General features: G+C 45.8%; 1 protein-coding gene and 1 non-coding gene across 4 annotated transcripts; one reads left to right on the top strand and one right to left on the bottom strand.

The window, feature by feature from the left end:
* Positions 1-697: 697 nt before the first annotated feature.
* On the top strand, positions 698-8,824 carry ERVMER34-1 (endogenous retrovirus group MER34 member 1, envelope). 3 transcript variants are annotated; one of them, XM_016951744.4, is made up of 4 exons: positions 734-994; positions 1,268-1,407; positions 1,508-1,627; positions 6,395-8,824. In XM_016951744.4, exon 4 carries the CDS (start codon positions 6,829-6,831, stop codon positions 8,518-8,520), a length of 1,692 nt encoding a protein of 563 aa, XP_016807233.1. In that variant the 5' UTR covers positions 734-994; positions 1,268-1,407; positions 1,508-1,627; positions 6,395-6,828; the 3' UTR covers positions 8,521-8,824. The 3 variants fall into 3 exon arrangements, with proteins under 3 accessions (XP_054539109.1, XP_016807232.1, XP_016807233.1); XM_054683134.2 differs by lacking the exon at positions 1,508-1,627 and having other exon boundaries at positions 698-755; XM_016951743.3 differs by lacking the exon at positions 1,508-1,627 and having other exon boundaries at positions 729-994.
* LOC112209115 (small nucleolar RNA SNORA26) lies at positions 4,076-4,198 on the bottom strand. Its single transcript, XR_002943782.1, has one exon. It is a non-coding gene; the product is annotated as a small nucleolar RNA SNORA26 (small nucleolar RNA).
* Positions 8,825-12,489: the final 3,665 nt, after the last annotated feature.

Here is a 12,489-nt window from a genome sequence, read left to right on the forward strand (position 1 = left end):
GTAAAGAGTCTTTCATCGCATTTAGTCATTTCTACAGTAAAACGTATTTTCCAAAGAGTACAGAACACCAGTCATGATGAGTTTTGTTTCTTTGCTTCTTAGAATCAGAGGGGTTTCATTCGTCCACAGAGAAAGATGATTTGCTATTTTTGTATTTTCAAGTTGTAACACATTTTTTTCCCTTAGCTCTTATAACGTTAATATTTTTATATTTCATTATGGGTTTTTATTCTCCATTAAAAATGTCAGTCCAAGGGAGGCCTTTGTTTCGTCCATTTAAGGATTAGAAGATTGCCTGGCACAGAGTACACACCTGATGAAGGCGTGCTGAATACCTAAGTGAATAAAAACGCGGCATAAATAGCAGCTCAGGGCTCTAGGCGGTCGCGTGACTGAGAGCCTAGGCGCCAAGGGGAGGAGAGGGTAATCGCGAAGTCTCCCCAGGGGAGAAACCGAGGGGCTGAGAGAACCAGATCGACGAGGGCCAAGGCCCAGCAGGATGCCTGAAGAAGCCGATTCTCCTGCCCAGGGTACCTGAGGTTCGAAGGATGCTTCGTGCAGGCTCGCCTTGTGTCTCACCCGCCAGACCTAGGAAGCCAGACCTAGGCAGGCAGTGGACACAGGTGGCCAATGGCTGGGCCCGTCCAGCCCCCGTCCTGCCCTCGTCCCGAAGTTTCCTGGGATTGGCTGCCTGCCCCGCGGCCCTCCTCCCAGCCCCGCCCTCGCCCAGAGTCTTCCCCGCGCCGAAAGCGCAGGTATGTTCCTAGTCTTGAGCGGGAGAAAATTACCCAGCTCGGAGCACCTGGCCAGTGGGACCGGTGGGTTCCTGGTGCCTGAATCCGGCTGTCCGCTCTGCGGTGCCCCGCCCCGCCCCAACCCAGGATCTTCCCAGCCCTCGTGTGTCCCCGCTCACTTCAGTTCCCGCCGCGCGCCTTCTTCTTGGTCTTCTGGCCTGGCGGCGATCGTCGGCCAGTTTATCCCTCGGAGTTGCGCTGTGAGTGCGTTTCTGCCCTTTGGTCTCCGGCGGGGAGGGCTCCCAGGCAGGGTCTGGGCTCGCCCCGTGTCCCCTCGAGCTTTGCCCGCCCCGAGCTCCTCTGCTGCCCGCGGCCAGAACGGAGGGGTAAAGCAGCCCTCGGCGGCCCAGGGGGCGGACGGCCGTGCCAGTCCCAGGGCCGCGCGAGGCACAGGCGCTGCGTCCTGCGGAGCCGCTGGGAGAATCCCGGGGCAGGTCCCGGCGCGGTAACAAGTTTGCGCTTTGCCTCCCTAGGGCAGACACGCCGCTACTTTGTAGCGGGTTTCGGGCGGGCCACGCGTGCGGCGACAGGAACCCAACCCCGGCCGACCTTGGGCTCCAGGAATTCGTTGTCTACGTCTGCGGAGGTGCGGCAGCCTCAGTTTTAAGCGCAGGTATGTCCCTACCCTTGAGCGGGAGGAAATTACCCAGCCCTGAGCACGTGGCCAGTGGGACCGGAGGGTTCCTGGTGTCTGAATCCTGCCCGCTTAACAGGAAGGCAATAGAGGCTGTGCTCTGAACCTTTCCCTCACGATGATCTTCTGCCTGTTGACCATCCTGGTGTCTTTCCCATGTGGCCCTGTATGGTTGGCATGGTTCCTGTCTTTAGGACTTGTGAGTATAACGCTTTATTTTTTCCTGAGCTTCTCCTATGTCTCCCCTTTGTGAGCACAGTGGCTAAAGAAGTCCATTTGGTCCCATGTCTAATCCATCGCATAACTGCTTGGCCCCCTTTGGTAGCCATGTCTGTTTTAGGTTGTGGGGCATTTGCCCGACAATGAACGTGAGTCAGAGATAAGAGGAGGGTCGCAAGCTGGGTGGAGGAGAGACAGGGAGTCCATTTTTGCCTGCCCATTTAGCAGCTTTCTCAGCCCTACAATTCCATAAAGATACTCTATCAGTTTCCTAAGTGTTGCGCAATGAACAATAATAATTTATGTAGGAAAATAAATAGCCTGTAATAGGATAACAATTATATGCCCATTGGTGATGGGAGTATATGCTGAGGTCGAGAATCTATGGGGGGGTAGGGCGCAGTGGCTCACTCCGGTGATCCCAACACTTTGGGAGGCCGAGGTGGGCGGATTGCCTGAGGTCAGGAGTTCGAGACCTACCTGGCCAACATGGTGAAACCCCATCTCTACTAAAAATTCAAAAATTAGCCAGGTGTGGTGGTGCATGCCTGTAATTCCAGCTAGCCGGGAGGCTGAGGCAGGAGAATTGCTTGAACCTGGGATGCAGAGGTTGTGGTGAGCGGAGATCGCACCACTGCACTCCAGCCCGAGCAACAGAGTGAGATTCCATCTCAATTAATAATAAGAAGAAGAATTCCGTCTCAAATCATCATCATCATCATCTATGGGGCTTCCAAACTGCCAAGGACATGGCAGAGTCCCAGGGTATACCTAGTCAGTGTAAGTAGTGTACGTTTTCTCTTTTGCCAGTGTACAAGCTCACTATGTCATAGCTGGTTATTATCTTTCTGAGAATTTTGCTTATAAGAGTTGTCACAGGATAGAGTAAGTCTGTTTTTGTTTGTTTGTTTAAGACAGAGCCTCGCTCTGTCGCCCAGGCTGCCATCTCGGCTCACTGCAACCTCCACCTCCTGGGTTCAAGTGATCCCCCGAGTAGCTGGGAAGACATGCACAAGCCACCACGCTGGCTAATTTTTGTATTTTTTAGTAGAGATGGGATTTCACCATGTTGGCCAGGCTGGTCTCAAACTCCTGACGTCAGGTGATCTGCCCTACCTCGGCCTCCCAAAGTGCTGGGATTACAGGTGTGAGCCACCACACCCGGCCCAGAGTAAGTGTGGATGGCTCAAGGGAGTATCTTAAGAGGTCTTCTTGTGGTTTAGAAGCCAACTCTGTGACTGTAAGGCAATCATGTGATGTGCAGTGGGGTTCTCCATCAGGGAGAGGTACAGGTTTAGAGCATTACAGAGTTGCAAGATGAGGAGGGGTTGGTCTGTCAAGTAGAAAGGCACTCTTTTATGGAACTGTAAGAGTTGACACAGAATGGGAAACAAAGGTAAATAAGAGAACCTATTGTAAGGTTAATGGCTTTGTCAATTAGGATGGCAGCTGAGGTCACTACATAGGCATAGGAGCATGCCTGATACCATGGGATCCAACTGACATGAAAAATATGCTATGAGGCCGGGCATGGTGGCTCACACCTATAATACTAGCACTTTGGGATGCCAAGATGAGAGGAACACTTGAGCTTAGAAGTTTGAGACCACCCTGGGCAACATGGCCAGACCTTGTCCCTATTAAAAATAATTTTTTTTAAAAAAGAAGCCAGGTATGGTGGTGCATGCCTGTAGTCCCAGCTACAGGGGAGACTGAGGCGGGAGGATCTCTTGAGCCCAGGCGTTCGATGCTGCAGTGAGCCATGCCTGCACCACTGCATTCCAGCTTGGGCAACAGAGTGAGACCCTGTTTCTAAGGAAAAAAAAAGAAAAAAAAATATGCTATGCAACTTACCTGAGAGGAAGAAAGTTGTCCTAGAATACCTACAGCTATCTCATTGTTTTCACAGCAATATACACGGAAAGGCTTGTCAAAACTGAGTAAATAAAAACAGGTGTGTGGGGTGGTTAATGCTAATTTCAATATCTCAGTGAAGGTTTCTGTGGTTATGCCTGGGAGAGCATGTAGAGGTTAGGCAAAGGCAGCACAACTGGGAATCCATTGGTAGCAACAGCCAGCTGCTAAGTGTGCACACCTGCCTTCGAGATCAGGAGGAACGCAAGTGACGCAAGGCCTTTGCGGGTGAGTTAGAGTAACTTGAGACATTCCATGGCCTAAGTAGGTAACAGTTCAAATGTCCGTACCCATTGAAATCTGGTTCTGGGAGGCATTATGACCAGAGTCAGCCAGTCTTCAGATGTTCTCAGGTGAAAGCAGTCTATACTATTCTGCTGGGCCATTACTGCTTACAGTGTCAAATACCAACACTTGGTTTTTATGCACTGTCAAAGCTAAGGTTAAGTTTGAATGCATCATATGTGATATGCAAAAATATCACAAATGTGCTTAAACTGTAAGGAATTTGTTCAGCTGTGACTCCGGACAGGAGTCTAGCTCCTCCAAAGAGGAGCTTTACATTCTTTTCTCTGGGTTTTATGGAGACTTACTTAACCCTTCTGCTTAATGCACTGTGTCAACCTTAAAAGGGGCACAAGAAAGGGTGATTTAAGATTTTTTTTTTTTTTACAGGGTTTGCTACTACTCCCTGCACTGCTCCCTGGTCCACAGCTCATGAATCTTAGTTTCTTTTTTGAGATGGAGTTTCCCTCTTGTTGCCCAGGCTGGAGTGCAATGGCACAATCTCAGCTCACTGCAACCTCCACCTCCCAGGTTCGTGCCATTCTCCTGCCTCAGCCTCCCGAGTAGCTGGGATTACAGGCATATGCTGCCACGCCTGGCTAATTTTATATTTTTAGTAGAGACGGGATTTCTCCATGTTGGTCAGGCTGGTCTCGACCTCCCAACCTCAGGTGATCCGCCCGCCTTGGCCTCCCAAAGTGTTGGGATTACAGGCGTGAGCCACTGTGCCCGGCTGCATCTCAGTTTCTTTAAGTCTGCAATCCCCATTAGAAGCAGCTGTTTTGCTAAGTGAGCCCATGGGTGTCAATTGCCTTTCTGTTAAGAGAGCCAGATTCGGGCCTTGGTGACAAATGCACCAAGGAACCCTCCAGTCCCACTGGTCATGTGCTTGTGGCCTGGGTCATTTCATTTCACTCAAGGCCAGGGATGTATATGTTAACCTCCATGGGAAAGAAGAGGCAGGGCAGGGTGAACAGCTTAGGATTGGCTAGTTTGAATAATTTCAATGGATTTCAAATTGTAGAGGTTGTCCCCTAGTTGCATAGCACTTGGCCCTGGGATGATTAAGGCAGACAAATAATTGCTTACATGTGTGTAAGGGCCAGATAGAGGAGGTATGGCTCTGGATTGATTAGTTTGTATATCAAAGACATGCTCCTGGTTGGCCCCTTGTTATCTCTGAGAATTGGCTAGTCCCTAAGAAAGGTAGTCTCTCCTCAGCTGGAAAGGTTTTTTGTTTGTTTGTTTTTGGTTTTGTTTTTTAGACAGAGTCTCACTCTGTCACCCAGCCTGGAGTGCAGTGGCGTGATCTTGGGTCACTGGAATCTCCGCCTCCTGGGTTCAAGCGATTCTCCTCCCTCAGTCTCCCGAGTAGCTGGGACCACAGGCGCACACCACCATGCCCAGCTAATTTTTATATTTTTAGTAGAGGTGGGGTTTCGCCGTGTTGGCCAGGCTGTTCTTGAACCCCTGGCCTCAAGTGATCCATCCGTCTCAGCCTCCCAAAGTGCTGGGATTACAGGTGTGTCCCACCGTGCCCGGCCCTCAGCTGGAAAGGTTTTCCAAACGTCAGAACATAATTAGTATACAGAAAATTTTAAGGTATTTACATATGTGTGGATAGGATGATCAAAAGAGCCAAAAAGAGCCAAAAGACAGTTGGCTCTTGGCATCCATAGCATTTCTGATCAAATTATTTCCCAGTGCAGTACTTGTAAATCTCACCAAGACTCTAGAGATGGTAAGCATACTGCAAAGAGTCTTCCAAGACCCACACTGCCTTTTATGGTACTCTAAATGGACTTTATAGATTTGTCTCCAGCCTTAGACTGTTCTCACTGCATGTTTAATGGATGGACTGTGCTATCCAACTAGATGTGCTAAGGCCATAACAGTGGAAAAGAAACTAACAACTGAGATTATTTCTTGTTTTGGCATTCCTTTATGAATTGAATCAGATAAAGGAACTCACTTTACAGCAGAATTAAATCAGTTACTTGCAAAACTCTTGGATATTCATTAAAATTGTATACCCCCTACTATACTCAATCCTCAAGGCAAGTGAAACATAAAAATCTAAACATAAAATGAACTCTAGGAAAAAATCTGTCAATAAACTGGACTCAGACGGCCAGAAGCATTACCCTTGGTCCTTATAAAGATCTGGAATACTGACCGGTATGGTGGCTCATGGCTGTAATCCCAATACTTTGGGAGGCTGAGACAGGATGATCAGTTGAGGCCAGGGGTTCCAGACCAGCCTGGGCAACAAAGTGAGACCCCCATCGCTACAAAAAATAAGAAACAAACAAAAAAGGTCTGGAATACTCCAAATAGGAGGACTGACTGCTTTTGAAATCGTTTTTGGCTACTCTGTGCCTACTGGCATCTCTAAAACTTTCATAGATTGAATGTGCATTGTGGGGACTTCAGTGAACAATTCAAAACTGTGACTAATTATATACAATAATTAGTATACTTGGAGCATATTTTCAACAGGTAAAAATGTGTGGCTTTCACTAACAGACCCTGCCATCTTTTTAACCAGGTGATCAAATATATCTGAAAGTTTTTAGAAGAAAAGATGTATTGTAACCTCCCTGGAAAAAGAAGAGACCTTATGAAGTACTGCTAACCACCTACATAGTCATCAAAATAAAATTCCTGAATTTGTACAAGCCACAGGAAGCTAGGTTGAGATCATCACATGACAACTGGAAGGCCAAGCCTATGGGTTACCTCAAATTGAGGAATTTCGGCACCTACTCACAGGCTCCATGAGCAGATGAAGTAGACAGCTTTACTCAGTATCTCAGACCAAGAACTTCGTCTCCATCTCCACCTAGCTGAAACATCTTCCCTCCTCAACCTGGAAAATTCTCTGACTTAGAAATTTAAACAAAACCCTCCCCTTTCATTGAATCTCCATTGTCTGGAGTTTGCTTGCCTTAATCTAGCCTGTTCTCCCTCTGTTCCTCCACTATGGGCTCCCTTTCAAACTATGCCCTGCTTCAACTAACCCTTACTGCTTTTTTGACAATTCTAGTACAACCTCAGCACCTGCTTGCTCCAGTTTTCCGGACACTATCTATCTTGACTAATCAGTCTAATTGCTGGTTATGTGAACATCTAGATAATGCAGAACAACCCGAACTAGTTTTTGTTCCTGCCAGTGCAAGCACCTGGTGGACCTATTCTGGACAATGGATGTATGAAAGGATGTGGTATCCACAAGCAGAAGTACAGAATCACTCTACTTCCTCCTATCGTAAAGTGACTTGGCACTGGGAAGCCTCCATGGAAGCTCAAGGTCTATCCTTTGCTCAAGTAAGGTTATTGGAGGGAAATTTTTCTCTTTGCGTAGAAAATAAAAATGGCAGTGGACCCTTCCTAGGTAATATACCTAAACAATACTGTAATCAAATACTATGGTTTGATTCTACAGATGGCACCTTCATGCCCTCTATAGATGTTACAAATGAATCCAGGAACGATGATGATGATACAAGTGTTTGCCTAGGCACTAGACAATGTTCCTGGTTTGCAGGTTGCACAAACCGGACCTGGAACAGCTCAGCTGTTCCCTTGATTGGTCTGCCCAATACCCAAGACTACAAATGGGTAGATCGAAATTCTGGATTGACCTGGTCAGGTAATGACACCTGTCTCTATAGCTGCCAAAACCAAACCAAAGGCCTTCTGTACCAGCTATTTCGCAACCTATTTTGCTCTTATGGCCTGACAGAGGCACATGGGAAATGGAGATGTGCAGATGCCAACATAACTAATGACAAAGGTCATGATGGACACCGGGCCCCCAGCTGGTGGCTCACAGGTTCCAATCTGACCTTGTCTGTGAACAACTCTGGCCTCTTTTTTTTGTGCGGCAATGGGGTGTACAAAGGGTTTCCACCTAAATGGTCTGGGCGATGTGGACTTGGGTATCTTGTACCTTCCCTCACCAGATACCTCACCTTAAATGCTAGCCAAATTACAAACCTGAGATCCTTCATTCATAAAGTAACACCCCATAGATGCACCCAAGGAGACACAGACAATCCACCTCTGTATTGCAACCCCAAGGACAATTCAACAATAAGGGCCCTTTTTCCAAGTTTGGGAACTTATGATTTAGAAAAGGCAATTCTAAACATTTCCAAAGCAATGGAACAGGAATTCAGTGCCACTAAGCAGACCTTGGAAGCACACCAATCAAAAGTTAGCAGTTTAGCCTCTGCATCCCGAAAGGATCATGTCTTGGATATACCGACCACCCAACGACAAACGGCTTGTGGAACTGTTGGCAAACAGTGTTGCCTCTATATAAATTATTCGGAAGAAATAAAGTCTAATATACAGCGTCTCCACGAAGCATCCGAGAACCTGAAGAATGTACCGTTACTTGATTGGCAAGGCATATTTGCAAAAGTGGGAGACTGGTTCAGATCATGGGGCTATGTGCTTTTAATTGTTCTTTTCTGCTTATTCATCTTTGTTTTAATCTATGTTCGTGTCTTTCGCAAATCTCACAGATCCCTTAACTCCCAACCTCTGAACCTAGCCTTATCTCCACAGCAATCAGCACAGCTCCTTGTCAGTGAAACTTCATGTCAAGTTTCAAATAGGGCAATGAAGGGACTAACAACCCATCAATATGACACAAGTCTACTTTGAGAATATCTGAATAAAGAGCAGCTGCAGACAAAAAGCCTTAGCTAAACTTTGATGAGTAAAGCAGGTCTTACCGAGAATTCAGCTGCCAAAACCCTCCTCTGAGTGTTCCTCTTATAAGGGCACTTAGCACTAGGACCTCCCAAGGTATTGCAAATAAGCCTTATCAGAACTTTTTGTAGTTTCATTCTGAAGCCTTAAGACACACACCATGAAGCTGATCTGTAAACCCTTACCCCTTGCTGTTCAGAGAGCTACTCTTTATAGTGTTCCTGCATGCATATATAATAAATGTTTTTTCTATTGATCTGTTAATTTGCAAGCCCCCAAACACTGGAACTAAGTTGGGGGCAGGATAGTTTCTCCCAACAGCACTTTGTAGGCTTCTGGATAGACCAAAGAGTGTGTTTGAATAGATAAGGGAATTTTGTTCCCTTGATTTTGGTTGAAGGTAGAAGAATCCAATGTACACATACACAAAACTATGTCCTTAAATTTGTCTCAAAGAATAAATATTGGGTAGTCATCAGAATTGACTGAAAACTTACTTTAGGGAGAAAGCCACAAATAATTTAGGCTGGTATGATCTGAGCTTTCCTGACTTCCCATGGGCATTTTAGTGGTCTAATGGAATATTAGTCTGATATGCATTTTAGCCATCTTATGAAATGGGCCGCAGGTGGAAGTAGGATGTAGGGAGTGTTGAGGTGGCGTCTATTATATCAAATGCTTCACTCTGCCCAGTCCTCTGGTGAGTTCCTTACATGCATCTTTCTAGTTAATCCTCTCGGTGTTCATATTTTACAGATTAATCAACTCAAAGGGTGGATAGCTTGCTAAAGATTATACTATTACTGAAAAATAGCAAGATGCAGAACAGCGTACCTAGTATGTTACTCTTTTTTTTTTTTTTTTTTTTTTTGAGGCAGAGTCTGGCCCTTTCACCCAGGCTGGAGTGCAGTGGCTCAATCTCGGCTCACTGCAACCTCTGCCCCCTTGGGTTCATGCCATTCTCCTGCCTCAGCCTCCCGAGCAGCTGGGACTACAGGCGCCTGCCACCACACCTGACTAATTTTTTGTGTTTTTAGTAGAGACGGGGTTTCACCGTGTTAGCCAGGATGATCTCAGTCTCCTGACCTCATGATCCGCCCACCTCAACCTCCCAAAGTCCTAGGATTATAGGTGTGAGCCACTGCACCCAGCCTTGTATGTTACTTTTTATTTTTAAAAAGGGGAAATGATATGTATATGTGTATGTATTTGCAAATAAAACAGGAAAAGCCATTCACAATTGAAAGTGATTCACATGTAAGAGGAATGGACTGTGAGATTCTCACCTCCTTTTTAAGGTTGCACATAAACAAATTTATGAACATAGCAGATTGATAATTTATTAACAGAATAATCATTTCAAGTTACATTAAGAAAACATGGATGGCTGGGCACGGTGGCTCACGCCTGTAATCCCAGCACTTTGGGAGGCCAAGGCGGGCAGATCACGAGGTCAAGAGATCAAGACCATCCTGGCCAACATGGTGAAACCCCATCTCTACCAAAAGTACAAAAATTAGCTGGGCATGGTGGCAGGCACCTGTAGTCCCAGCCACTCAGGAGGCTGAGGCAGGAGGATCGCTTGAACCCAGGAAGCAGAGGTTGCGGTGAGCTGAGATCGCACCACTGTATTCCAGCCTGGCAACAGAGCGAGATTCTGTGGCAAAAAAAAAAAAAAAAAAAAGCACAGACTGGGTGTGGTGGCTCATGCCTGTAATTCCAGCACTTTGCGAGGCTGAGGCAGGTGGATCGCTTGAGCCCAGAAGTTGGAAATCAGCCTGGGCAACCTGGTGAAACCCTGTCTCTACAAAAAAATTAGCCAGGTGTGGTGGCATGTGCCTATAGTCCCAGCTACCCAGGAGGCTGAGGTGGGAGCATCACTTGAGGCTGGGAGGTTGAGGCTGCTGTGAGCCAAGATTGTGCCACTGCACTCCAGCCTGGGTGATGGGGTGAGCTTCTGTCTCAAAAAGATAAAGAAAAGAAAACTCATACTCTGGAACAATAGAACCCTTATAGATGGGTTTGTTGTTCATAGTAATGTTGATATCAAAAGAAGGTAGGCTGGGTGCAGTGGCTTATGCCTGTAATCCCAGCACTATGGGAAGCCAAGGCAGGCAGATGACCTGAGGTCAGGAGTTGGAGACCAGCCTGACCAACGAGGAGAAACCCCATCTCTACTAAAAAAAAAAAAAAAAAAAAAAAAAAATTAGCCAGGCCTGCTGGTGCATGCCTGTAATCCCAGCTACTCGGGAGGCTGAGGCAAGAGAATCACTTGAACCCAATAGGTGGAGATTGTGGTGAGCCAAGATCATGCCATTGCATTCCAGCCTAGGCAACAAGAGCGAAACTCTGTTTCAAAAAAAACCCCCAAAAAGCACAAAACACACCCACACACACACAAAAGAAGGTAAGAAAAACTTTCAGCAATATAGGACACAAGAGAAAGCCTCCTTGAGCTGAAAGATATAGGACTTCCTGTGTTTGTTATGCAATATGCATTGAAACTAGAGAAGCCATTAAAAGATAATGCAACTTTCAGTATTGGGTATTTGTGGTACTTGGTTTCTTTCTTTCTTTCTTTCTTTCTTTCTTTCTTTCTTTCTTTCTTTCTTTCTTTCCTTTCCTTTCTTTCTCTCTCTCTTTCTTTCTTTCCTTCCTTCCTTTCTTTCTTTCTCTCTCTCTTTCTCTCTTTCTCTCATTCCTTTTTTTTGACGGAGTTTCACTCATGTTGCCCAGGCTGGAGTGCAGTGGCGCAATCTCAGCTCATTGCAACCTCCGCCTGCTGGGTTCAAGTGATCCTCCTGCCTCAGCCTCCTGAGTAGCAGGGATTACAGGCACGCACCACCATGCCCACGTAATTTTTTGTATTTTTAGTACAGACAGGGTTTCTCCATGCTGGTCAGGCTGGTCTCGAACTCCCAACCTCAGGTGATCCACCCGCCTTGGACTCCCAAAGTGCTGGGATTACAGGTGTGAGCCACCGCACCTGGCCTGGTCCTCATTTCACAATGTCAAGTACGAATACAAAGTGAAGAGAAAATATGAAATAAAGGGGCAGTCATTGGAATGTTAGAAAATGTCTTATTAAAAGGATAAAGTTTCATCAAATAGCATGACTGATTTTGAGGTGTGTTAAGCTGCACAATATTTGATTAAAGTAAGGTTTGTAGAGCATGACAAGTTATAGAAAATAGTTTCAACATTACTGGTGATGGACACAAAGGTATTTCTGATTTTCAAAACTCATAGGGGAAAAAAATCCTCTTTCCATTGTTATGCATCAGAAGGAACACAAAATAGGTTGGTTGGCAAAAACATTTATTAGCCAGCTCAAAGGCTCACCAGATGTTTCACCTTCCTATTTCCTGATACATTTATTAATTAGAAGCTTACTTAAGGAAAATTGTTATCCAATATTTTTTATCAGTGTGGACTCATGGATATATACATTGTTCTTTAGGTTGTAATCCAGTACTATCATACTGTTGCTCAAAGTGTTGCAGCTTTGGCCTTTGAGAACTCTTGGAAAATTTGTTCCTGTTTCCTTTTGACATGCCTCTCCCTATGTGTTTTTTGTTTGTTTGGCCTTATTTTTTTTTTCAGCACTTCCTTACTCTCCAGTGCTCCAATATGCTGCAAGCTCATCTTTTATTTTTCCTGCCCAGCCCTAGAATCAGTGATTTTTTTTCCCCAATAAACCATTGTTCCCTGTACTGAAAAATGGTTTTAGAAACCAAGATCTGGGCACAAGATGTGCTCATTGCTACTGCTACTAGGTTATCACTGTGTAGGCCCCGTCAGTGGACACAGCTAGGAAATGTTTGTATGTATACACAGATACCTATACATCTATACCTACAGTTTATTGAAATAAACGAGTTTATATTGATATCCCCAACTCTCAGCACCACAGGATTCATT

The sequence above is a fragment of the Pan troglodytes genome, chromosome 3, assembly GCF_028858775.2.
Source record: "Pan troglodytes isolate AG18354 chromosome 3, NHGRI_mPanTro3-v2.0_pri, whole genome shotgun sequence".
Classification (NCBI taxonomy): Eukaryota; Metazoa; Chordata; class Mammalia; order Primates; family Hominidae; genus Pan; species Pan troglodytes.

Excerpts from the sequence above, each read along its gene's own strand:
- ERVMER34-1 (XM_054683134.2), top strand. The coding sequence starts at position 6,829 with ATGGGCTCCCTTTCAAACTATGCCCTGCTTCAACTAACCCTTACTGCT.